Source organism: Clytia hemisphaerica, unplaced genomic scaffold (genome assembly GCF_902728285.1).
Source record: "Clytia hemisphaerica strain Z4C2 unplaced genomic scaffold, Clytia hemisphaerica genome assembly, whole genome shotgun sequence".
Classification (NCBI taxonomy): Eukaryota; Metazoa; Cnidaria; class Hydrozoa; order Leptothecata; family Clytiidae; genus Clytia; species Clytia hemisphaerica.
This window is the reverse complement of record NW_027103671.1, coordinates 729694-757501: the sequence shown is the minus strand read 5'-3', so window position 1 is coordinate 757501 and position 27808 is coordinate 729694. Positions and strand designations below refer to the sequence as shown.

At 34.4% G+C, this 27808-nt stretch overlaps 1 protein-coding gene and 1 long non-coding RNA gene across 2 annotated transcripts; one reads left to right on the top strand and one right to left on the bottom strand.

The window, feature by feature from the left end:
- Positions 1 to 475: 475 nt before the first annotated feature.
- On the top strand, positions 476 to 27808 carry LOC136803383 (uncharacterized). Its single transcript, XR_010846141.1, has 4 exons — positions 476 to 682; positions 1582 to 1686; positions 3249 to 3334; positions 27448 to 27808. It is a non-coding gene; the product is annotated as an uncharacterized lncRNA (long non-coding RNA).
- Positions 1216 to 20992, bottom strand: LOC136803380 (uncharacterized). The gene is made up of 15 exons (XM_067060104.1): positions 20357 to 20992; positions 10136 to 10462; positions 9479 to 9760; positions 9046 to 9150; positions 8135 to 8403; positions 7696 to 7777; positions 6884 to 7488; positions 6115 to 6396; positions 5543 to 5768; positions 4516 to 4786; positions 3822 to 3984; positions 3097 to 3192; positions 2603 to 2716; positions 2394 to 2482; positions 1216 to 2037 (listed from the first exon to the last, which is right to left on the bottom strand). The coding sequence occupies exons 1-15, from the start codon at positions 20370 to 20372 to the stop codon at positions 1839 to 1841; spliced, it is 3126 nt and encodes a 1041-aa protein (XP_066916205.1). The 5' UTR covers positions 20373 to 20992; the 3' UTR covers positions 1216 to 1838.

Here is a 27808-nt window from a genome sequence, read left to right as displayed (position 1 = left end):
TATTATGCTAAAAGTGTACATAAGTAAAATAATACTAGAATCTGTGTGTCTTTTTTCTGACTCTTTGTTAATGGTGATTGAACTATCTTCAATCATCGCCGAAATAATTTGGCACAACAGTTGAATTCTTTAAAGCCCCAAGTGATTTTTAAGTGCTTCAATTTAAAGTACGGTTAGAAAGTAGAGTTTTTAACTCTTGAGTTTTACCATTAGACTTAAGACTTAGAGCTTAGGGTTTCAGGATCTAAAAACTCAAAAATGCTCCAATATGACTGAAAACATAGCCTGGAAGCCACTTAACCCTTTCCAAATCGAAAAATCCACTCGAACAAAGTGGAAGTACTGAAATTTCAATTCTCGCCCGAGCTTTAAATCTCACTTTAGTCCTCAACTTGTGGTCCCCTATCAAACTGTAGTCAGTGTACATATAATATGTACGTGTCGGCACTTTGTGGAACTCGGAGCTTATTTTCTTCTTCGATGTACCAAAGTGATTGCACGATATTACCTATTTTTTTGTTTTGTTCAATTTTAATTGTTTATTGTAGAAACTAACTAATTATCTAGCATAAAAATAACAATTAATGACTAATTAATGATTAATTCATGACGTAATGTAATCAATTGCAAACATGGGAGATTGATACATTGGAGTTTTATGCAAAGAATAACCTAGTTGAAGGTATTTCAATTTTTCTCCTTATTAAGATTATCGGTTAAGTGAGGGGGGTCACAAGAATAGGTCGTTTCTAAGTTACGTCATATCTTACAGTACTTCGTTTCGAGTGTAAAACTCGGCTAGCTTGGCTAGCTGTCTATTGTGTTATTGTGTAGACTAGTTCGTTGCACTCTCCGAATGGGTCCAAAATTAATAAAAATCGCAAATTTTTCTCCCAAAGTTTCACTTCTTACCTTATTTTCAGGCAAACGAAGATGACCATATTTTAAGGGAAGAACTTTTCGCGGAATGTAATTTCGCGGTTTTTAAACAAATCCACGATATACAAACATTCTCAGAAATTTTTAAAATCACCTCTAAAATAGGTCTGTTTAGGGTAAAATAGGCCAATTCTCCCAACCGCGAAATTAAATTCCTGCGAAACTTTCGAATTTTGGGCTGTGAACCACGAAATTAAATTTCGCAAAAATTTCTTCCCTTTAAAAGTATTTTCAAAATTAGCAAACAGAAAATTATCATGAAATTTACACCTTGACTTTTGTTATTGAAATGCTACGTTCTTTCTGTTCGTTGTTGATAATACAATCTTCCTAATTTCAAGCTAAATTTTGAAATACTTATACAATAAAAACTGATGTTTAAAAAATGAGTAACTCTCCAGATGCATTGTGGTTGTGATACTGCATTGTAATCTTTACCCATAGTAATATAGTCTCAATATCTTTTGGATGGATGATCTGATCTTCCGTCAGTGTCTTTTCAATAGTTTATCTTTCTTTTCTGACTCGATGATCCGTCTTTTTATCACGAGGTAGAATTTCAAAGATATAACTGATGAAATAGTGTAGTACGGTCATAAAAGGTAAATAAATTTTGTTAAAAACTTTATTCTTAATTTATAGGTTAAAAAATGACAAGTTTTGGGGAATAACGAGAAAATCTACTAAACCAAGTCATCAACATTCTAATGAAACTCTACCCGAGTGATTGGTAGAAGTAAACGTATGGTAAGTTATGGTCATTTTTTATGGCTTTTTTGTCTCCAATAGTTTTGACAATGATTAGTATAGGTATTTGGAGTAAATTCTTTTGAACTACTCGAACCTATTTTCGCAGTCTGCTGACTGATATACGTGAGCGTGATGATTTTTGCTTTTTATCATTCCGTGCGACACGCTTGATTTTCGTGACTCCCTTCCTCCTCACGTTCGTCCTCTTCAGCCATTTCACTGTCGAAAGAGAACGTGATAGACCGCGTGCGTTCAATACGTTTCTTTGAGCCTAAGATTTGATCATCCTTGTGTTTCAAACAGTACAAGATTTTGCTGAAGTTTGGTCGGTCGTTTTTGTCATTGCACCTAAGATTATAGAGTGATAATGACAATAAAACATGTTCTAGCATTTCAAGCTAAGGCTAAACTGATGTTTTCTCCAGGTGGTTGAAATGCAATTATTGCATTGCAGCCACCTGGAATGAACATCAGTGTAACCATAGGTTAATGATATTTTTTTGTTGATCTTCCGTCCACTTTATGTGTTAACAATAGTTAGTAGTTGTAGGAAAGACTACAGAAATGTGCGTTTATTGAGACTAAACAAGTGGCTTGGGTCACGAATTTTACGTTTAACATATGATCCAAAGTCAAAAAAACTTTCAATATGACTATCACTGGGGCGAAAAACTGAAGACTTTTTCAGAGAAAAATCTCCTTACCAGCAGTCGAGCATGAGCCTGTAGATCAATATCGGTGTTTGTTCGGGTGATGGTAATCGATATTTGTTCTCACAAACCTCTTTCAGGACCTGAAATTAAATAGAGATGTTTATTTTGTTAGTTTTGCATTGTCAGCATAGAAGCGCGCCCCCTTTCTTTATAATAAAAAAATGTATACTTAAGATCTTGAAATTAATGATAATGCCTACCCTATCATTATCCCAATGTCCATAAGGGCGTTTTCCAAGTGACCAAATTTCCCATAAAACAATTCCAAAACTCCAAACGTCAGATTTTGTTGAGTATCGTTTGTAATTCAGTGCCTAAAACCAAAAGTGATTGTTTTTACTTACGACGACATTTTGAATATATTTTAGAAAGCAGAACTAAAAAGAAAGTTTGGAGTTAGTGTCATCTGGGGTCAAAACATAATTTAAAATGGATGTTGGGCGAGGAGTCAATATCTAGATCAATGCATTTTCTGAATATTTTTCTCTTTAAAACAGTTAGAAGCTTTCTTATTATCAATTTCTGCCACCGATTTCTCTCGTTGCATTTTTCGACCAATAAAATTGAATAATTTCAAGGGGAAAATAAACATTCTAGTTTAACTCACTTAATTGTTTTGTTAATGAGTAAAAACGGTGGTAATTTGTTTCTTTTTTTGACGTCATGCGTGGCAAAAAATGTATTACATTCTTACCTCAGGAGCCGTCCACTTGACAGGTATCTGTCCACCTTTGCTTGTATAATAATGGTCGTCCTTTAAGAAATGTCTTGATAACCCAAAATCACTGATCTGAAATTGGAAAATGGCACTATTTAGAAAATTATTGTTGAACTTTATTTTTTCAGGGTTACTTTCAATGGTTTTGCCCTGTCATGTCGTCGAATTTCAATGATTTTATACAAGCCAGACGATCGAGCAATAAGGAGAAAGAGTAAGTTTCTACATAAAATTTGAGCGTAGTACCCTGTTCAACTTTCTAATGCTAAACCCTCCTAATGTTAGAATTAATTCTTTTTTAACCCCCAAGGATATCAAATTAACTAAGTAATTGCCATCACTCCGTATCTAACTCAAATTTTCAAATATTTTTTGATTTCAAATTCGCGTAAACACCCCATCTAAGACAACCTGGACTCAGAATCTTTGTTTTTATTCGGGAGCGGTGAAAAAAACAGGACGGCCAGTAGAGTAGCGACGCTCTTAAGTCAAAACCTGCGGTACAGGAGCTACAGAATTGTGTATGATCTCATGTGAGTTAAGGGGAGATTACCCCTTGTTGATAAGAGCTTAAATTGTAGTGCTCTTGTTCATTCTGATAACAAAATCAGCGCCTTATTTATTAGGACATTATAACATATTCTATTTCTACTCAACCCCTCCCTTTTTATAATTTTAATGGGTTTCAAGCAATGTCCTACCTTGCATCTCCATTTGTTATCCAATAAGATATTCCTACAGGCTAAATCACGATGCACGAAATCCAGGCTAGCCAAATACGTCATCCCTGAAGCTATATCACGTGCCATCTGTAAGAATAGTCCATGCAATTTTCTGCTAATGTCGGTTACGTTTTCTTTTTCCCTATATATACATTGAAAAACAGTACATTAAATTTTAAAAAATGAAAGTTTGGACTTGACTGCTGTTTGTCCACAGTAATTTAAGATAGTTATCCATTGCCGGGAAAGATTTTTTAGGTGACAAATAAGTGCTATCAGACTCAATTTTGTATTGCTAATAATTATTTGAGACATCATAAAGAATACAAAATTTATGGACATTTTGGGTTGCAGAGAATGCATAAAACAATTTGATAAAGTGGACATTTTTAGGGTTTCAAGCTATGGTATAGGTTTTTTCTATAAGAATCAGTAAATTTTGGTTCAAACGTAGTGCTTCTTATTTTCCTCTGATTTTCAGGCTTGAAGTCTGTCCCAATATATAATTTCAAGCATAATCGGAAACAAAAAGATAAGTTGGCGAAAATAAGCATTGGCGGGAATTTATTATAGCGAACGACTTGTAGTGTTTTTGAGGCGATTCGCCAAATTCACCGAAGTTTTTTACCCAAAGATTTACTTTTCATTTCTGAAAATTCTAGTTATTGCTTACCTTGCTCGTCTAATCATATTCAAATATTTCCATAAATTTCCTCTTGCCATATGTTCGATAACCATACATGGTCTCTTGCCGACTAAAACGCCGAACAGAGCAATAACATTATCGTTTTCAAATTGACTCATTATTGCAGCTTCTTGGTAAAATTTGACTCGGTCACATTGCGTAATTTGCGTTCCTGGTCGTGATTTGAGCATCTTGACAGCCACTTTGGATGTTCCGTAGGTTGAGTAAAGGTCTCCCAGTTTGACCAGTCCGAAGGCTCCTATTTGAAAAAAAATATAGACTCAATGTAAAACAATCATTCGCTTCTATTGATTCAGAGTTATCTTAAACTTTTTTACAATTGCGTAATTGCATACAGTTCTCCTTAGCACACCTATTTAAAAACTAAGAAGATTAGTATAAATTGGTATAAGTCATTGCTTGTCTTCTGCCTCAGCGGGATTTTCGTTCAAAGAAGTAAGCTTAACAATCCGAAAATATTGAGAATCCGGGCTAGTTTGCTATATATTTGTTTTATAGTAGTGTAGTTTTGTATAAGTCTATTTTCAGCCTAAGGCGAAAGCCTTTTTCTTTGATTCCAGATTAGTTCATTGGGCTTTTCCAGAAAAAACCGTGCACCCCCTGTTGAGGAGGTCCAACCTTTTGTGACCTACCCCCTTGGAATTCCAGGCAATTTTAGGATCATACCCCTCTGGAATTCCGAATTTTTACAAATTTTCAATCATTACCCCCTTGGAATTCCGCCTATTTTTGACGGATTTTTGTCTACCCTTATGGAATTCCACTGCATTTCAAACCGTACCCCCTTGGAACGGAAATGGACCTCCTCAACAGGGGGTGCACGATTTTTTTCTGGAAAAGCCCATTACCTTGTCGAATGATTTTAGTGATGACGATGACAGATTTAGGGGGAAACTCGTTGAGAGAAAACTACTTTAAAAACTTGTATAAGTCTATTACTTTGTCCAATAATTTTTAGATAGAAGTTGACAAATGCACTAAGTAAGTTTCCTACCTTGTCCAATAATTTTTGAAGAGACATTGACAGATTCAGGGGGTAACTCATTGAGACCGAGTAATAACTCTTCCTCGTCATCACCGGGAACTAAGAATCGTTCAACAGGTACACTTTCATCCTCGCCATCTGATTGGTCAGTTTCATCCGAAGAATCGCCATAATTTGGCTGCAATAATGTGATGGTTGATGGTCTTCGATTATCAATTTCCATTGCAAAGACATCCTTAGAAATAAAAATCAAAAGTTTTGTTGAGATTGTTGGTATAAATTATCTTTGCAGGAACTGGCTAAAGGAACAATGACTACATATTAAAAATCTTCATAAGGAAACATCAGTCTAGTATTCTTCTTTTTTGTGAAAGTCGAGTTATTTAGTTGAGAAAATAAGTGACTTCAGTAGCAAATATTTTTTCTTTCCTTAAAAGAGACCTGCAGTGTTAGCTTTAATTTCATCATCTCTATTCTTTCTACAGAGACCCATCGAAAAGGAATTTAAACCAACGAAAGTTGTATTTGGTGGTTTAGCACTGAATAGAAATTTTTCAATATTTTAGATTAATTTTTTTTACCTCGTCCTTGTCCTGTTCAAAAGATATTCTTTTAAATCGTTCACGTCTGGTGTTTGCATTCTCATCAGGACATTCAACATCATCCTCATTTTCATTTCCATCTAAAGTTGTCTTTCTATTAATTCTTGTATAAATTGGATTTCCTGTTTCAACATCTATACAGAATGGTAAATGTTCTGGTGTTGTACTTAACATTCCACAACCAGCATCCTCAATGCTGCCAGTAATTTGTGTAGAACTGAGGAATAAACTTTCTGTATCGTGAGGCGAAGATGCATTTTCCTAGAAAAAAAAATTGTCAAGTGAGTTTTTATATTCCTTACCAGTGTGTACTCAACATAGTTTAATGATCATCAGTTTCGCATAGGCCATTTCACAGTCGCTAATGACGACTTACTATTGGTCCAAAGTTTTGATGATTTTTGCATCTAGCCAACGGGAAGCAGTCCTGATTACCCATGATCCATTTCGACTGTGAAATGGCCTATACCGCAGAATTCTAGCCAAACCCTACTTTTTAACCATTGCACTAGAAAAACGCTAAAAGACATGTTAAATTCCCTGCTTACTGGGCTTTATATACAAATCTCTACTCCCAAGAACTCTTCAGGTTTAAGCTCTACTGATTCAAACCAATAAATTGATTTTAATTCTAGAAGAAAAACGTATCTTGAGTAATGAACGTAAATTAGTGTTTTGTCAGCCTGGTTTGGTTTAAAAAAAACTTTCTTAGGATCGATAAGAACATTGATCTTGAAGAGATACTTACAATATAGCCTAAACTATCCATGTACGGTCTATAAAGTGGAGGGCGATGTTCATCATTATCATACGCTACAGAGGTTAAAGAACGTGATAGATGAGTGGTCGAATTCGTGATTGAAGTCAAGTTAATGTTTCCCATGGAATGACTGTTCAAATTCTTTTGTCTTGTGTACATCTTCCTCCAGCCAAAGTAACTGCCACTTATCAATATGAAAACGACGATGATACTTGAGGCGCCCGCTGTAACGTAGGTCCATGGTGAAGAGTTTTTTTCGATTTTAGAACCCCGTTGAACGTACGGATCTGTAGGTCGCGCCTCACTGGGTGGTACCGTGGGCGCATCTGTTTTGACGCCCTCACCACCACCACCACCACCACCTCCTTTACTGGCGCCATTGGTCGGTTTTTGTGTTGTTGTTTTGAAATTATTTTGAACACAGTATCCATCTTTCGGCGTGGCTTTCGAGTCTTGGCATACACAAGCGTTGCTTACATTTCGTTTGAAGCCTCTTTCTGTGTCACAGATGCATTTGAGAAGACCTTGTGGTCCACTCGGCAAACATTTTTCATTGACAGGGCAGTCCTTTAATGCTGGTGTACATTGGTTTACTACAATAGGAAAAATTTAGAATATTTAAAATTATCTGTGTGAAATACAAATCTGTTTTTGTTCAGAAAACAAAACAGTTTTTACGCCATATTCACTATCATCTAAGTAACTGGTTGATTTCTACTTATTTTAACGTCCTTTATGCAATAAATGTTTCAGCCAAAATAAAGATCATACCGTACAATTCCAGAATTAATAAAACTTACCGTCATCACAGCTTTTGGAGTCCAGTACTTCAAACTTTGAAAAAGTAATCTGTCCATGCGTTATTGATGCATCTAGGTAAAGCTAATGAGAAAATGAGAAAAAAAGAGTTACTCAGAGAAATCTATTTATTTCAGTTGGTTGGGCTCGACCTTGTATCATTGCCTGGTTTTCTTGTTTTTGTATTGTTACTCTTAGGTTCGAAATAAACGGGGGGTTCGAATAAACGGGAGAGTTGGAAAATTTTCAGGATTTTAATAAACGGGGGGACCTAATTGCCGGGGGGAGGGGGTTTGGAAAATTTTCGAAAATTAACAAGCCAAGGGGGCCCGTTTGTTTGGAACCTAAGAGTATCTTCTCGAAACGAGGAAAGCAAATTAGAAGGGCTATATTGGATAAGTTTGAAAATCTCACATCCATTTCTTATGTCTTGAAACAAACCTGCGAGGTCTTTTCCGATTTTACGTAGGTTTTTATGTTGTATCTTCGACCAAAATATTTGGCGTTAGCTCCTGACACTGTTGTCAATTCTAGCGTCTTGTCGGAATTGACCAGTTTGATTTTGAAGCCTAAATCTCTACCCATAAAAGTGTAATAAACCGAAAAACAGAAGGCTTTTTGGTCGGCAAAGGCTGGCGTCATGATACGGAAAGTTTTGAGATTGGTTCCGTTTCGCATTATCATTGGTGATAATGCGTACATCGGCTCGTCTGAAAGAAAGAAAAACAATAGCCGGATTAAATGTCGTTGATTATGTCGCGAAGATTGGTGTGGTTTATTAAGGCTTATAGACAGACTTCAATTTTGAAACGAGTTTAAAATTGTTCTAGGTTTTGAACTACAGGACATGGAAAAATATTAATTTTTGTTGAATTCAGAAAACATGATTCTTGTAATCATACTTCATCTTCAGGCTGCTGGAATTTTCAAGCAAATATTCGTGCTTCTCACACCACCTGCAATTTTGTACACTAATTTATCTTTAATACTTGGTTTTAAAAGTTAATTCGTACTATTAAGCTCATAGTTATGAGAAAAATTCGGGATAAATTTCCCGAGGTCAATTTTTAATTTTTTTTAAATTTTCCGAGTGTGAAAAAATTCGAAATTTGACCGAGGGGTAATTTTATCCAGAATAATTTTATATCCAGAATGGTTTGGATTGAAATTCTAACAATTCTGAAAGACGTCAATCTAACATTTGAAATCAATCTAAAACTTTTAATAAATGTGATGAATTTCCAAACGATGGAAATTTCTACTTTGAGGGAAATTTCACTTTTGAGGGAAATTACAAAAGCTACGAGGGAAATTGCAAGTTTGCGGGAAATTGCAAATTAACGTAATAATACCTGATTGTTTGGAAGGATAAAACTGACCATCATCCTCCGTACTTTGTGAGAGGTTGGAAAAATGATGCTCAAAGTCTGATACCCAACCTGGCTCGAAATTCACTCCTAAAACATGAAAAAAAATTAAGCGAGAAATCAGATATGAGTCAGTATGATATGAATTACAGTATTCGAAATTTCGATTTCTTTTGAGTAGATTTTCTTTATCCAAACAGCTGAAAGACTGAAAAGAAAAAGGTAGAAAGGAAAAGGTAGATAGTTCTCATAAACGTTTTCTACTAGGGTTTAAGAGTAATGCTGTATGCAGTTGCAGACAAAATTTTGCCGACCCTTATTACGCCAGCGACGAAAAATAACGCCAATAAGGGCTTGGCGTCGAAAGAGCCGATAAGATTTTAAAGAGTAAGAGAGCGAAAAAGAATTTTATGTGTACCTCTAACGCGGCAGCATTTTGCTTTTTGAATGTTAACAAAATAATTGCCTGGCTTATCATACAAGCCAACCATGGCATAACCATCCGGACATTGATGTTGCCATTGCTTATCAGACATTGGCTTGAAGTTGTTAGGATTAGTGACTCTCTGTGTGAAATCAAGGATAGTACAGTCTTCAGGGTCAACGATCTGATATTTGAGTGCCGAACACCGAACACCATTCAGTATCCGGGCACTCACTATCTGGGGATTGATGTTCGGCGGTTCGAAATAGCGGACACCTGAAATTTGAGTGAGAATATTATGAAAGTGAGACAATAGCTAGTTTATCCTTTTCTGTTAGGAAAAAATTTTCCTTATATTTCTAACATCCAACGAAAACAATTTTTTTTCTTCAAAGCAATAAAGAACTTAATTAAAAGCTAATCCGTAGGTGAAAAAAACATCCCAAAACCCTATTGGTTTTCCCAGAATTTCCTCTATCAGGAAATAAATTTGCTCTTTTCCGGAGTAGGAATCAACCCAATTGTCTGAAGGAAAGGGCAATGGGTAACACTTCTAACACTTCTGGTCCGTAGGTTATAATCACTGAAAAATAATAAATATCTCCATCCAGCCAAAATGAGCCAATACACAGTATCTTTATGCTTTCCTACCTGTGATGATAGCATTGCTTTGGCATTGTACATTCCACTGTTTGGTTAAATTTCCTTCACCACCAGAAAAATAACCCAAATCACGTAATTCCCACGAAAGTGAATTATCGCTTGTTCCATCACAACATTTGATCTTTTGAAAATGTTCAGTCGGTAGTTTCGCCCATACGGCTTTTATATATTTCCCGGTCGGACATCCGTTTGCCCATTTTTGTTCCCCGATTTTACTTGACGGGTAATTGTTTAAGGTAACTTTGTTGATCACGCTGCACGATTCTCCGTGGATACCACGAATCAATAGAAACGTGAACAGCAATTTGATAAATCCTGTAGAATATGAAAAGGAAATATTTGACTCTGTTACCAATTCAATCCCATATGAGAGTCCTTTAGTACCACGCGGGTAGACGAAGCAAAAGGCGGGTGGTCGGACGGTGGGCGTTCTTTAGACTGGACTCGTTAATTTATCGCGCGCACAAGCGCCCCGACAAAGCCAATTTTTTTTCGGCCAGTTGCCTTTTAAAGGCCATCATCTTGCTGCGCGCGCTGGGCCAAAAATCATATTGTGTGATCTTTTCTTTAGCTTTGCTTTTATTTCATGATGCTACCGTAGGTAATGTACTGACTACAGGGATTCCCCAGCGGCTGTCTTATAACAAGGATATGAAGGGGGAGGCTTATTTGATAAAATTAAAATCTTTATGGTAATCCCGAAACCAAATCAGTAACAAATTTGAGCCATTTCAGCTACATCCCATTTTTAGCTCCTTCATTTTGTCATTGATTGTGGTGACAAGGCTGTGTTTTCATACAAAATTTAATTTATACTTTCCCGCGCTCTCTGTTTCTTATTGTGTCTTGGAATACGCATATGTCATTCACCACGTGATGATCACGTGTCAGAATACCGAAAGAGATTCAGAGATTCAGAGATTCAGACATGCAAATATTAGAAAGAAAATGAACTGTGAATCACATCACAGTTTCTCCTTGATAATTTGTTTGCCAAAATTTCGCAATTTTTCGAGCTGTAAGTGCAACAGTTATGCAAAGTTATGATAATGTAACTTCGGTTGGTACTTTCATTTTGAAAAAAAGATTACTTCATTTTTTATGTGTTGACCGCAGTACAGTAGAAAAAAGCGTAGACAGTTATACTGGCCATATGGTAAATCCAAAAATATAATTACGGTATTCTTAGTGTAAGATCGAAAGCAATCTCAGGCAACCTTTGCATTGAAAAATGAATGGAAGGTTCTGTAGATATTCGGTCTTGGTTTATATGGACCACATACATTCTTATAAAGTGTATTCTTATAAAAAAAAAAGCTTGTACTAGTCCTTCAAGTAATTACTTCCTATGGTTATATAACACCAAAAATAACTTGCGGTAAAGAATTTTGCGTGTGTTGAATAAATATTTCAAGTTTAAGTGGTCCTTAGGATCGTGTTTTATTAGAAAAACAAATTATACCTTATTATTCTTGCTGGTTGCTGAAAGTATAAATTCCGAAATAATTTGACACAACAAAAATTTGGAATGTCTGTTTTTGTGCGTACACGATGCCCAACCCCTGTCTCCTTGGGCCCTGGGTCAATATTAAGAAATCTTTATTTTTTTTAATATTTGAATTTTCTGGCTTACGAGCGATTCCTTATTGGGATTAGGATAGCGAATCTTCACTTTTTTGGTGAAATTAAATTTCGTGAAATCGTTATGCTGGCTCACGGAATTTTCAAATTCATATTTTTGGCTGATGTTAATTCAATCCACGCGAGATTGCTAAAATTGCTGATTCGCGAAAATAAGTTCAATAAACCTTTTGTCCCGCGAAATCAAATCTGGCAAAAATTAATCAACACGATATATTATTTTGAAGAGGATCAGTTAAGTGATTGAACTCACTCAAAACCACGCCCTCTCTCGCTCAATTTCGAAAATGAAACTTGGCGAGTGAAACGTGGTCCCACAAAAATTTTCATTTATTGGTTTAAAGTTCACGACAGTCAAAATCAACAAAAATGCTGATCAAGTTACATTTCTCAGTCAGTATAACATTTCAAAGTTTATTATAAGCTTAAAATGGACTTTTAATGTAACAGAAATCCCGATCTTAAAACTGTATACTCTCATTATATCTGTCCTTTCCGTATTAAATTTGTCTTTTCAAAATCTGAAGTTCACATTTGAGGCTTGAGGCAAGGTTCGTATAGTTTTAAGGTTTAAACTTCTTTTTGATAAAGTTTAAAGGACTGATATTTTGATGTTCTTATAAGACCAACAAAAATACGTGCAACTGTTGACAATCAAAACAAATTCTTTTTTTGGCATCGCTTTGGTACCTTGAGTCAAAATTAAATCCTTATATCAAGTTACCAACACTCTGTTTGACGTCATATCAAATGTGCACACATCTTTTCAAAACAGTTTGCTCAAATATCATTCCCCTATCTTGACATTCCAACTCGTTTTTCTCGAAAAGCCAATTGAACGCCGATTTATTGCAAAAAAGGGGACCTTCTTTGGTTACACCCACTGAGCCTTGTCATATTTTCTTGTTTCGCTTAAGTCAAGATTAATACATTTTTCTTTACGGTAACAACCGAAAAAGCGGAATTCAAACAGGGGTAATATTCCCGTGTTTCCGATAGGATAAAAATTATGAACCTTAGATAAACCAGATCTTTTTCCGACAGAAACGGTTACGAGCATGACCTCTTTTTGGGAAATCTAACCCAATCAGAAAATTCGTCGTATTTTTTTCTGAACTGAACCTCAAAAGATTTTAATATCAAAATATTTTGACTACAACCATTTTATCACAATTTTAAAAAGAAAAATCTGCAAATCCTTCAGTCTCTTCCTAATTTTAACGGAATTTTACTTATTTATTTCGATTTACTAATTATATTTACTGGAGAAAGATAGATTTCAGTTCTTCAACCCTAGACTAGCAAGCGTCTGTATTTCCTTGGAGACAGGAACGCGGGAATAGTGCATATAATAAAGAGTTCTTATAAAAAATAGAAATCGCCGCGGGAGAGTGGATTGGAAAGACAGTGAACATTATAGACATATTATATCCCATTGCAAGTTTAATCTGCAGCGAAATACAACGACGTGGTTTACTAGTCTACTTCAACCCTTGAAGTAAGCCCATAGCCTTGGACGAAGGTTTTTTCTAATATGATTCCTTAGCGTTGAACAATTGATATAAATACTACTCATTTTCAGAGGGAATATTTACAAGTAGTTCTAAAAAACAAAGGCATCCTGTTTTAAAAGATACAAAAGTATTTGATCCTGTAAATATTGACAAATTTTCGAAAACAACGAAAAGACAGGAATATGTTTTTTTGACAACTAATATTTATTCATTTATTAGATAAAATTTCAGGTCCAAAAGGGTCCTTTTTTTAGATTTAATCCTTGATCCCAATATTTGAATTTAACAATGACCTACTTATCAGAAATGTCTTTTGTCCTCGTTTTGCAATAATCTACAGCTTAAAACCGATATCTGGCAGTAGGGTTGCAACAACAGTCATCCCATTCCGTCGTGAAAGAAGTAACTCCGAGTTGGACTATCTTTAAATGTCTCTAATTTTTTTTTTTGCACCCCTCTTTGGGACTGTTGGAAGTCAGGATGAATGATTTTGATTCAAATGGGATAGGAAAGCTCTATCTAATATATTAAATAAGATATCTGTGGTTTTACTAAAGTACCCCCTAACCCCAAGGAAGATTTCAACGTTTTATCCTGAGCTTTAAAAAAAGTACCGTTCAAGTACTATTCTATCACACTTATTTGATAGTATAATTTTCAGTCACAATCTTATATTCCATAGCTGAACGCATAGGCGGTTTTAGACCACTTCAAACTTATCAGAGGAAGAGATTTTTAAGTGTAATTTCATAACCTTTTAATGTTGCACTCCTTCGCATGTTTCCGACGTACTTGTTCTATTGACTTAAATCCACCAGTGGAACGCTTCCATTAGGCAACAGTCGTGAACCAAATATAGATAGTTGGCCGAGCCTTGAGAGTATGGTATAAGGCTAGTGAAATTTCAAATCTGAAGAGGGCACTTTTTAAACCAGATTAAGACTTCGAAATAGAAGTTTTAGATAAAGTCTTATTTTGTAGGTGATCCAAGATTAGAAGTAAAATAGATTAGTGAACAGACGGTTCCTCTTATTTTTTATTGTTGTTCCCCACAGCCCCCTGATTATCAGCGAAGGATGAAAGTAGACAATTTATGTAGGTAGAATAAGGCACACGAACGCCCCTGTCTCGCTAGACTAGCAAGCGTCTGTCTTTCCTTGGACACAGGAACGCGGGAATAGTGCTTATATAATAAAGAGTTCTTATAAAATATAGAAATTGCCGCGGGAGAGTGGATTGGAAAGAAAGTTGTATTCAGAAAACATATAAAAAAATAGATCCCATTGAAAGTTTAATCTGCAGCGAAATACAACGACGTGGTTTACTAGTCTACTGTCTCGCTGATTCAAAATAAAACTGATAGGAATATTTATTTTAAAAACTAAATTTCTATTTAAACTCGTTGTTTTTATAATTGACAAGGGACTTATCATTCAATTATGTAGACTATAAGTTTACTCCTCATGAGGAACCCTCCCCGTTAAACGTTCATTTAACGTTATATGGACGTTGTGAACGTTAAATAAACGTTGAAACAACGTTGTGTGCCAACTGGGTCCATTCTATAAGCCACTCCAAATTATCTTTCCCAAATTAAGTACATTTTGGAAAGGCTAATCATTTTAAGGTCTACAGCATATCTTGTGAAAGGAAAAACAATGCTCGATTGATTATGAAATGAAATATATGGCGGAAATGAATACTGTCCGAACCAAAACTTTTCGTGAGTAATGGCATTTCATCATTGAATATGCTGTAACAGGATGTCAAGGGCTCTTTGCTTTTCATGTGTAGATCGCCTACACAGTTTTCCAAAGTAGGATAAAATGATTCCACGTCAAACACTCTTTAAGAGGGGAATATTTTTCAAGAGGGGGATTGTGTTTTTAAGGGTATTTTTTATGTTGTTATTTTAATATCATGATAAATTAATTGTGCAACTTCAAGAATGTTAACGATGAATAGAAATCTAAATGCAATATGTACTACATTGCCCAACTTCCCTCTATTAAGGTGTTGACCCAAATGTCAGTGCAATGACCCACAATGTCGGGAACAGTGGTGGCAGGACGGTGGGTACAAGAAATTGATCACCAACATGGGTGGAAGCTGAAGGCTCCGGGTTGTTTTTTTTAGGTAAACCTTAACGTTAAACTACTGTAAAGGCAAACAAAAGAAAAAATACACTGTAACATTATATATAAATATAAGTGGTTGAAAGTTGCGGAGACAAAAAGTATTTTGTTCAGATTACAGAATTGGAAAATCGTTTTGGGGAGCTGTATTGATTTCGTTGATTTTTTTATAAAGATACGATTTAGAATATCCACTCTCCTTTCCTCGTATTCCTAACTATTTTATTTGTAAAATTTTAAGGTCTGGTCTAGCTTCTAGCCAATTTTAAATAAATTATCCCAAAAAGTAACCAAGCAAAAAGATGTCGAATATTAAGTTTATGAAATATAAATAATCTCAATTTACAAGTCATGCGTGGGTAGGTGTGAAATTAGATTTGAAGAAGTTGTGTCAAATGTTGCTTTCCATCCATTTTTTTCAAACTGAAATTCAAGCCTTAAAACACCTGCCAATACTCCTGTTGGAAAGTCAAGTCCTTAAAAATATGGAATTTAAAATTCTTAAGAGTATCTTTTTGGCATTTGTCATCGAGCCATCAAATACGCTGGTGAGAGAAAAATTTTATATTACACGCTTTTTTTATAATATACACCTGAAGCAAAAAATTGTATTTTTGTGAAAGTTTTCAGCCTTAGTTGGGGAAAACTGGTAATTTACAGTTAAAATTGCTCTTTAAATGATATTCTTAAATTTTTGGCCATTTTCATCATGGACATTCTTATAAAGTGTATTCTTATTAAAAAAAGCGTGTAAAACCGAATTTTACTCTACATCTAATTTTGTATCAAAAATACTTTCATTAACAATTGACAATATTCTTAATAGTTCAAAGTTAAACTTCTAGAGATTTCTAGACTCTCAGATTTCTCCCATGCTGTCATCTTTCCTTAGATTTAAACAAATGTTTTTTTAATAAGGATCCCTCTCAAGAAAATGCAAAAAGGTCATGAGAGATCTTACCATATAATGTTACAAGAAGATATTACAATATCATTTTTCATGAGATAAACATCAACCATGGGGTATTTTATTCCAATTTTGTGGGCAGCAAAGTGTTGAAAGAGTTGTTTTTATGAATTTTCAAAAATCTTGCGGGCATATCTTTTTTCAAGTTGAAATAATTTTCTCATCAACACGACTGAAAAAATTGGCTCTACCTTGAAAATAAAAATTCATGGTGAGTTTGAGTGTCCATTTTTCATTCAGGCGTAACGAAGGTTTGAAAGATTGGATAGAAAATTAAAAATATCCAATTGTAAACCATAAAGAAATGGGAGTAAATTTTCCCGGGGAAAGTCCCTATGGAAATTTAGAAAATCCTCATCTACAAAATATTTTTTAAATAACACTCAAAACTCGTCAAATAAACTACTTTTTAAATATTTACCGGGATCAAAGAAGCGCTAATAATGCGTATTTTGAAAGTCAACATGTATGATTTGAGAGTGATAGCAACGAAATTGTGAAAATACGTCTCCCAATAGTGCCACCCGTGAAATTAAGTCCCCGCGAAAGTCTAAGTTTAATCCCCACGAGAATTGATCACATTAAAGTAACCTCCACCCAACATTAATGTTCGCCTGACGAATTGCAGCATATCTTTATATGGACCACATTGACCTTGGTGTGACTCAGAATCGATTGAATCTCATGCTCGTCAAAACTCGTCAAGCTCATTTTTTCACTTCAACAATAGGCTCGCTTATTCTCGAATTGTATTACTAAAACAGATTTTCCTTGACTCGCTCACCGAAAAGCTGAGTTGAATATATTCATTGTGTGTTGAACGGTGAAAAAGAATGCGGCTATTATATTTTGATTTTTCCCCTATTCCTATGATTGTGGTATTTTAAAATAAATTGCCTTCAACCCTACCACAAGTTATACATATATTGAAAGTTTTTTTAAGACTCTATGAACAACTTGGTACTCACAAATAATTTACTGTTGATCCTTTGTAACGACAAGTTCTCATATCCGCAAGTGTCAGTATTACGTAGTTTTATTTTCTTTTTTTAGTTTTGTGCTTCTAAAACCCCATAGCAAGTTTACGTGAATAATATTTGTGACGATTTGTGACGTATTTTTCACGTGTTGAAATAATTTTGCCAAAAAAAATATCATGCGTGATTGATTTTATATCAGAAGAATTTATGACACCATTTATAGTAGGGGGAAATTTGTAAAATCGCTCGAATTTTTTAGTCAAAGCACTTGTTATACATTTTTGGAAAGCTAAGGGGTATAGGAATCAAAATAACTTGGGTGCCAATTTTCTTTCGGACACTTTGGTGTGATTTTCGGACAAATAAGACGGTCTCAGGCAAAAATCATAGGGTGAAAAATTAATGAAAATTTTAGCTTGAGAAAACGGAGACCTGTTGTATATTTTTGGAAAGCTCTCAAAAAATTAAAATTAATGATATATTGCGAGTATAGGTGATTTCAGTACCTAACTCGAGATATTGAGCTTCCGAAAGCGCAAAAACTGGACAAAACAGCTGTTTCTAGCTGAAAAACACTGAAAAACACTGTTTTTAAGGATTAATATCTTGAGTTAGGTAAAGAAATCACCTATACTCGCAATATATCACTAATCTTAATTTTTTGAGAGCTTTCCAAAAACATACAACAGGTCTCTGTTTTCTCAAACTAAAATTTTCATTAATTTTTCACCCTATGATTTTTGCTTGAGACCGTCGTATTTGTCCGAAAATCACACCAAAGTGTCCGAAAAAAAATTGGCACCTAAGTTATTTTGATTCCCCTACCCCTTAGCTTTCCAAAAATGTATAACAAGTGCTTTGACTAAAAAAATCGAGCGACCTCAAAAAAACGAACAAATTTCCCCCTACTATTATGACAGAATAGATATCAAACTAGTTCAAACAAGGTTCACCTAACATTCATAACGTCCGGCTGATGTTCGATGAACGGTTGAACAAAGTTTGCCACAATCCCAAACAAACATCTTGAGAAAGAAGAATTCTAAACGTTTTTGCAAGATAAAAATCCGTCCCTTATACCCCATACTATCAATGTTGAGCCCCGGAGGAAGTACCCAGGCAAAATTGGGAACGTGCCGTTGATCAGTTTTTAGACTATGAAGATATCTGATAGATTCCATGATTTACAAATTTTTAAGGTATCTAACAGGGTGAACTTTTGGTCATATTGGAAAATTTTCAGGTTAGAAATTAAAATTTTGTTATTTTTTGTCTATTTTTAGTAATTTTTGCCACTTTTTCGGGTGAAAATGGGAAAGTTTTTCAATTTTTTCGTTCTGGCATGGTCCCAAATTCATATCTGACAGAGCCCACTTTCCAAACTCCATTGGTACGTCCCCATCGGCCGACAAGGTCAGTACCCCCCGGTCATTAAGCCCAGAAATGACTGGGATTTCAACGCTGTCAGTGGGGGAAGGGACGACCATTTTAAGTGTCTCAGATATAAAATTGGAAGATTACAGCTGGGCAACCAATTTTCTAGATTTATGAAAATTCTGACAGTGCGTTTTTTTATGAAATTATTTTATAGCATAAATTCACTTTAGTGAAGATCAACACCACTTTCTAAGCAATTCCCTGATATTCTATGACCTGTAAAAATACTATACTGAGTCAGAAACCTCTTTAAAGCTGCAACTTTTTTTTGTAAGTGCAAGACAACTTCAATTTAGTCTCTCTCGGAGAATTTTCTACTTATTTTGAGCGCAAAATTATACATATTTTAGGCTTGTTTCCCTATTTTTACTACGCTGATTATTATTATTTAGTTAGATATTCCACAGGCTAACGATTGATTTCGAGCATCGTTGTTTTTATAGAATCGTTCTTACAAAAAAAGAGTATGGAGGATGTATGAGTAATCTACAAAACATAATTTTCAAGATAATGATTAATGCGAAATCCCATCTGGTATTTTCACAGCATTTTTGTTGGGTAAAATTTGATATTTTTTTCTCTTTTAAGTTAGCACTTCCTACGTCGTTATTTCCATAAGGTATTTTTCTTTAAAATTTCTTTTGTCTTGAATATTTTCCGATCTCCCATTATTTCTTAAATTTTCTTTTTGGCACATTTACGAGGTTGAAAGTCAATTTTTAAGAATATACTGACTTTTTAATGTTTTTCCTAGATATACCCCATCTCACGGACCCAGAGAGACTCTATGCCACTGCAAAATTTGGCTAATATATCGTCCCCAGTAGAAAATTACACTCAATTCTTTGTCTCTGCTGAAAATATTCAAATGAAAAAATCCTCATGGCAAAATATTGTGCTATTTTTTCCCTCCCCACTGAATTTTCAGACTCGAAAACAAAGACTAGCTGAAAAAAATCCTTCCGGGTCTGTGAGAAGTGATGTCTAGATCTAATTAATTTTTGTGTAAGTTCTGGTCATATTTGTTATGAAAGGTTATCTTAGTAGCAGGACAACGGTGTGTTGATTTTTGAGTATTTATGCAATCTAGAATCGGTAACTTAATCAGTTAACTGATTTATATGAAGTCTTTGCAACTTTAACAAAACTTGTGAACATTCATATTGATGCTATATTTTGTGTCTTTTTTTTTTTAATTTCACCCCAGTCCCAGTGATCAAGTGAGGATACGTCCATCTGTCAATGTTAGTAAAATGAAAGGAGCTAAATGAAAATGACCAATTTGTTGGATTTGATATGTAAGGTCCTTTCCATTTGTTCTTTCATTACGCAAAGGCTTAACGAAAGTGAAGACATTTCATTACACACCCCTGTCTCACTGACGCCTTGAGAATAGTTTTCCCAGTGATGAACTGACCTTACACAAAATGTGGATGATGAATTATTACTTAACTAAGAGTGACATCTGTTCATGCTTACCATATTATCTCAAAGCTAAAAAATTTAAAAATTATTTGAAAATAAAAAGAACTTACCTAAATTTTTCGACATGGTCCTTGTGTATTAAAAAAAATCCTTTTTCGTTTTTTCGACAATATTTTCGGCGGTAACTAATATAATATGTTTCTAATATAACTAAAAATTATTCTCGTTTTTTGACGTATGGCGTATTTTTCCCCGTAATCCAGTAAAATCTCTTTAAGCTCCAGATAATAAATGTTGCAATGTTCTTAATCTTCTATTTTCCTTTTATCCAACAATATGATATAACTTTTTCGGGTCTGTAAAATATTTCAATATTTTTTTCGTTTTTAAAACAATGTCTTTAATAATAAAGTCTGCATGTAAAGTTTTTTTTGTCTTTTTTTTCGTTGATGATGTTAACTTTTAATATAATTTCTTTTTTTCTCTCTCCAAGGTAGGTACTATAAGTAGTGATTGCATATACTGCATATACAAAACAGCCACATCACACAAAATTAATGTTTCTTGAAATTTAAAATATATTATTGTGTCCTTTATTTAAAATTCTTTACCGATTTTCTGTCCGTCCATTCTTTAAAATTCTCTATCTCCTCTCTCTTGCCACTTTGAAATCAAAGTACAATTTCAACGCGCTTCTACACGATATACTTTTCTCTCTACCTTCGCCTCGTAATCCTCTTTTTACATTTTTTGCTCGATTTTTTTTTTGCTCGATGTTGTTTTATTGTTTGTTTTTAAAACAGTAAAATTTTTATGCCAATATCATCATCGAAAAGTATCAGCGCAAAAGACAATAGCCAATAGACCAATAAAAAAATTTTTGTTTTGATTCAAAACAAACCACTTGGAAATTAAGACCTTTTTGCGCTTTTAGTTTATCTGATCTCTAATTGGCCGGATAAAGGTCATGTGTCAGTACAACCGTTGAGCTAGATATGGTATAAATAGTGCATTCAAGCAAGTACAAATTATTGTTTGAATTTACCAAGGCTACCTAGACTAGAAATTTCCCAATTTTGGCCCCTTCACTATGCAGAAACCTGAAAACATGCTCTTAATACCGACATAAAGTTGAGCTTTTAAGACAGTAAATCAGTCGAGTATATGGCGCGCCGAACTGCTTTTTATTACCAACTTTTTATTTCGACACCAACTTTTTTTTTCGACACCAACTTTTGTTTTTTGACATCAATTTTTTTTTCTGATACCAACTTTTCGTTTTTTGCGACCAACTTCATGTTTTTTCATACCATCTTTTCTCTCCGACACCAACTTTTTTTTTAATGACACCAACTTTTTTTCCGACGCCAACTTTTTTTCCGATAACAATTTTTTTTCGAGACCCGGTTACGAAACTTCTTTTTTACGAAGTCAACCTTTTTGGTTATTGTCTCGCCCACCTGACGTGATTAGTATAATGTGTAATAATGATAATCTTGCCTGAGAAGGGTTAAAGATTCGCCTCTAGCCCTTCCGGCTTGAAACTCAATGGTCATCACGCCCAATCACGCCTTTTAGAGCAGAATGGATGATCGGCAATGATGTAGTAATGCCCGAAGGGCTAGATGGCGTGCTTTCGCTGAAAAGTCTGTTGTAGTTAGATAGAAAATCCTAAGTCACGTGACATTATAATAGAATTTCAGCTCTTGACCAATCAGAACCTTTGCGGATTTTCTGAAACAATAGCAGAAATATTTTTTCGCCAGTGTTCACTTTTTTTTGCTTCATCTAGCCCTTCGGGCTTTACAAAAATTTGTGATCGGATGCGCATGTGCATGAATTTACCGCGCGCTATATAAACGTAAAGGCCTTTTTACACTTTGAGTAATCAACGTTAGCAGGTAATCGAGACAAGAGTTAGTATCGGAAAATAAAAGTTGGTAGGAAGGAAAAAAATGGTATCGAAAAAAAAAGTTGGTGTCGAAAAAAAAAAGTTGGTGCCATTTATGGACAACAGCCCTATCAGCTTCTGAAAAGTCTGTATCTAATATTTCCTTTGGTATCCTTTTGGTATGTTTTGTGGTATCCTATCCCTTTTCATTCGTCAAGTAAAGCAAAACGAAAAAGTCCTTTATTTTTTACTTCCTTTAATTTAACCTTTAACATGCGAAGAATGTTTTTGTGCTAGTTTTGAACCAAGAGAACCAAAGATGCTTTATGCCACTTCTATCCGATAGAGTGAAAAAGTTAGGGAAAATTTCATTTTTCATTTTCAAGTAAAATTTCAGACTGTTACTCGAACATAAATTTGAAACAAATTTCGAGGCGCTGATTATATTTAACGGTGTGGGAGATTTAATGTTGCGCCTTGTATACTTTAATACCAGAGTCTTTACAAGAACAATTTCATAGGAACAACGAGGTTCAAAATCGTTAGAGAATAAGAACAATGCTAACTCTGGAATTGTTGAATATCAAACAATTTAATGGTCAAAGTTGTAAATTCAGGTTAAGCCTGAATTAATTCAATTTTTCATCAAAAATAAGAAAATGATAAGAATTATTTGAGGATTAACTTTTGCCGAGAAAATAAGAACAGTCGAGTCTCAAAAATATTTGGTTCTTATGAAAAAATGAGTGTATGAATAGATCTACTATGGTCGTGCAGAGTTTAAAATCAGAAGTGAAGGTAAAAAATTTTAGCGATCAATAATCCGGATATTTTCTGACCTTGCATATACAGTTGGCGCTCTCTAATTCGATCTTCAAGGGGAATTGGATTTTCATCGAATAAGGGAACTTATCGAATAAGGGAGCGTCGTTTATGATAGTTTCTTGTTGACGGGGACTTTAAATTTCATCGAATAAGGGAGCCTATCGAATAGAAAAACGTCGAATTACAGTAGAGAGCGTCAACTGTATATAAAGCGTCACGAGCAAGAAAATATTTATGTATACAGTGTTTCCCAAAAAGCGGACAAATTTCTATTCAAAGTAAAATGGGCTCTTCCAGAAAAAATCCGTTCATGTGGGGTGGAGGATGATATTGTCCAGGGGTATTGAAAAAATACCAAAAAATTCCAATGTCCAGGGGGTAAATTCCAATGTCCAGGGGTAATTTTTTGTGTCCACGGGGTTGATTTGATGTTTGTCCAGGGGTATAACCCGTGTCCAGGGGGTTAAAAATCAAAATGTCCAGGGGTAATTCATGAAAAAAATAATATATCATCCACCCCCCATGAAGGGATTTTTTCTGGAAGAGCCCAATCCTCGAAACTCATTATCTAAACGGGTTTAGAATGATTGAATTAAGATCACAATTCTCTGTTCAATCAATAGATATTCAATTCCCAAGACGAATGCAAAGGTTTTTTAGATTGAAATGTTAAGTATACAAGTCACGAAATTTTGCATAAATTTTGAGGATTTTACTTAAAATAAAATTTTGTCCGCTTAAAATAACAGGATTGCCTGTTTTCCGCTTTTTGACCATAGTGAATTTTTCATAATTGCTGTGTTTAAAATGTGTTTTTTGACTGATGTAACCAACAAAACTATGGCATGTTATACATTTTCTGTTAGACAAACTATTCCTGAATCTGAAAATTCAAAATTTGCAATGAAAAAATTTGATGAAGAAGAAAATGAAGACTTTTGCGAGGAAGAGTATTTCAACTTTGAAGAGCTTAGTAGTTTCGGCGAAGAAAAAACATTTTGAAAAAATTTTCGCAATAGATGGTGTATCTTTTACCGAACAATAAAAACTTTTGCGGAAAATTTTTGTAAATGCTTCTTTGTCTCGAAATCTTCAAAATAGTGGTTTTTCATCAATTTTTCATCTGGATTTCGCTTAAAAAACAGTCAGAACTTTTGACACAACTTTTTAGCAAAATTTTCCGCAAAATTTAAAATACAGCTGACGCTCTATAATTCGATCTTCAAGGAGAATTGGATTTTCATCGAATAAGGGAGCTTATCGAATAAGGGAGCATCGTTTATGAGAGTTTCTTGTTGACGGGGACTTTAAATTTCATCGAATACGGGAGCGTATCGAATAGTAGAACGTCGAATTAGAGAGCGTCAACTGTAGTTCAATTCTTTGCGGACAGTTTGAAAAATCTTCGAAACAAAAAGGTTAATTACCCATTAAAACTTAGCACTTTTTATAAAAGAAGGTGATGCAACATATTATTAACGTCTTTTTAAAGTTCATAACGTCATTTTTGCAATTAAGTTCTTAATTACTCTAAAGAGATTTGATTAACAAGCAATTTATAAGGCAATTCTTTGTGAAAAGTGTTAAAGAATGTAAAACCGGGGTGGGGGGTGGGTACTAAGGCAAGATGGGTTACAGGGATGCTCCGCTGGTCAGGGTACCCTTTTTAACCTCCACGAGTCCCAGGTAGGGTCGCAAAAACACCAAAATAGAAAAATCAGTCCCTCGTATGGTGCCTATTTTTGGAAAATTTGGGAAAAAAGTAGAAAATTTGAGAACATTTTGGAATTTCAGTCCCATTCAGGTTCACTTTTTCGCAAATTTACCCATTTACCCAAGGTTTACCCATATGATGGGTAAAAATGAAAATAAAAATAATTTTTTTGGAAAAATTTAGGAAAATTAAAATTGATTAAGAAATGTAAAAATTTTGCTCAAATTAGCTTAAATTTTGACAAATTTTTTCTAGTTTCCCCTGACTACCAAATTTTTAAGGGTCTTTTTCAAAAGTTGTGTCTTTTTCGACTGAATGTATTTACACCAGATCTTATATCTAATTTCCTTTTTCGAGATGTTATGTGCAGATGATGGTTCTTATAATTTGTCTCTTTGTCAACAAATTATTGCGACATTACTTATCTGTCAATATCTGAACTCATATTGCAGGATTCCCATTTTTCTTTTGACTTGAGATTCTCTCAAATTTCTTTAACTTCAGTTGAAATCATTTTACAATTAATGTTGCTTTACTTAATCTCGGTAAAGTTGTTACTTCATTCAAGAATATCCCTTAAAACGAATTTGAAAAATTGATGTCTCGCCAAAATAAGTTCCTCGCGATTTTTTTTCATGATTCTTGCTGCTCGCCAAAATTATTTACATATCAAGATTTGATCATTAAATGAAATTTGTTTAGGGTAATGTCGAGCCTATAACATTGTATTTCTATGTACATGTTTTTTTTAAGCATGTGGTCAGGCTCGAGTATGCTTAAGCTTTTAAAGCATCCAGGCATATGATTCACCCAACCCAATTTTTTATAAAAACTTTGAAATTTTGTTAACATTCGATTCAAAAAGTGTTTAAATTTTTGGAGCAGCGGAATGTGGCCAGTCGTGGAAAGTCTTTTTTTACTTGTTCACTTCCAAACCTTTTTAAACAGAAAAAAATTGACCACATGAAAAATATTTCAGGCTGGCGTATGTTTATGTTATGCTTAGGAAATCTGCAAATTTGAGCCTTCACATGCTTAAAAAAATGTATGCTCATTCGCATGACATAACTATACGGATTATATACGGAAGTATTCTGTTTGTTAGATTTTTGCCTATCTTTCGATTACCGATGTTCCAATTAACACCCCTGTCTCACAGTTCCGGTTGAACTTTTTTCTTTAGTGGGGGGAACAGTAAGCAAGATGTGTGAAACCAAAATTATATCTAACATTGATCAATCAACTGGAAAATTTATAAGTTGTTGCAATCGAAACATTTATAACTCTCTGTAAGGTTAAACTGAAAGAAAACCAATCCCTTTAGCTTGACTATACCTTAAGGGAACTGATTTTGGTGAGGGGTGAATCTTGGCGAAATAGCAATTATTTTAGTTTTGGGAAATAAGTTTCCATGATTCGATTCTCTCTCTAATTGGAAGAAAATTCTTGGCGGCTCCCTTGAAGATCTTGTATTTTGCATAATAAATTTGATGCAGGCATCAACAGACTAAGTTTTTTGTTTGGTTCATTTTAGTCGACCACTGACTTTCTCTGCAGACTTGACTTCCTTTCGTCTGGCTCCAAAGTTTTGTAGGACTGTTAAAAACTGTTTTCAATACACCTTTTCGATCGTAGTCGCGCGGTCAGGTGCGTGCCACTTTATTATTTAATTATCCCACTAAGCTCGATCCAATCCTTTTTTGACATATTCTTCTATTGTCTATAGGTGCGTAAAAAGGACTGGGACGCGGTTTTAGTGGGATAAAGCGGATAAAATTGACGGCTATGTCGAAAATGTGTACAGTATATGGCCCCCAAACGGAGACTGCCCCCAAAACGGAGACGGCCCCCAAAACGGAGGTCGTCATTAAAATTAGGATTCTCACGTGTAGATTTATCAGAATTAAACGATTTTTGTTTATTTTGAAAGAATGATGATTATACTTTAAAATGAGCATGTTTTTGATGGTTTGAGACAGATTCAAAATAGAGAAACAGCTTGAGTTAATAGCTTATAACAAAAAATTAACATAATACATAAAATTTTTCGCTGAATCAGCAAAAACGGCAAATTCTGTCAATTTTTTGCAAAATATAGGAGAAAAATACCTTTAAAAGCTTAATATTTTCAGTTTCAGTTAAGCTATTTCTGAAATTTTCACAGCTTGTTCCATACATGAATGGATCTATTTTCAAAAGAGATTGGTTTTCAGAAACTTGATTTTTCAGTTTGGACTTTGCAATATCGAAAATCTTGAAATATTTCATTAAAATCATAAATTTTATATGTTCATATAGTAGGGGGAAATTTGTTCGTTTTTTTGAGGTCGCTCGATTTTTTTAGTCACTTGTTATACATTTTTGGAAAGCTAAGGGATAGGGGAATCAAAATAACTTGGGTGCCAATTTTTTTTCGGAAGCTTTGGTGTGATTTTCGGACAAATACGACGGTCTCAGGCAAAAATCATAGGGTGAAAAATTAATGAAAATTTTAGCTTGAGAAAACGGAGACCTGTTGTATATTTTTGGAAAGCTCTCAAAAAATTAAGATTAGTGATATATTGCGAGTATAGGTGATTTCTTTACCTAACTCGAGATATTAATCCTTAAAAACAGTGTTTTTCAGCCAGAAACAGCTGTTTTGTCCAGTTTTTGCGCTTTCGGAAGCTCAATATCTCGAGTTAGGTACTGAAATCACCTCTACTTTTTTCACGAAAGTTTTTAGTATCTTTTTGAACTCTAATGTTTTCATCATAATCTCTTCATTTCAGATAACGACCATTCGACGGGATGGACAATTGAAGAAAGTTTCTTTATGAGTAAATTGACTTTTTATTAATAAAACCTCCAGTTAGGACCAAAAACGTGTGTCCACAACAATTAGTATGAAATTAAGTTACTTTTACTAATAAATATATTTTACCCAAATTATGTATGCGTATAAAAGTATATACAATGTCAAGATAGTAAAAAAATTAAATCTACATATAAAACTACAACAATTTACCTGGAGGGAAAAAATTTTGCGGAACAAATTTTTGCGTAATTTTATTTCGCGGTTTATTAAGTACCGTGTAAATTTATTCCCGCTAAAATTTCTTACATTAAGCTAATAAATATTTATATAATTTT

What these genes read in the sequence shown, in the direction of transcription:
- LOC136803380 (XM_067060104.1), bottom strand. An exon ending in CTCCAAAAGCTGTGATGACG is followed by an intron (nt 7,489 to 7,695) that starts GTAAGTTTTATT and finishes TTCCTATTGTAG; the next exon opens with TAAACCAATGTACACCAGCA. An exon ending in AGGCTCATGCTCGACTGCTG is followed by an intron (nt 2,038 to 2,393) that starts GTAAGGAGATTT and finishes CTATAATCTTAG; the next exon opens with GTGCAATGACAAAAACGACC.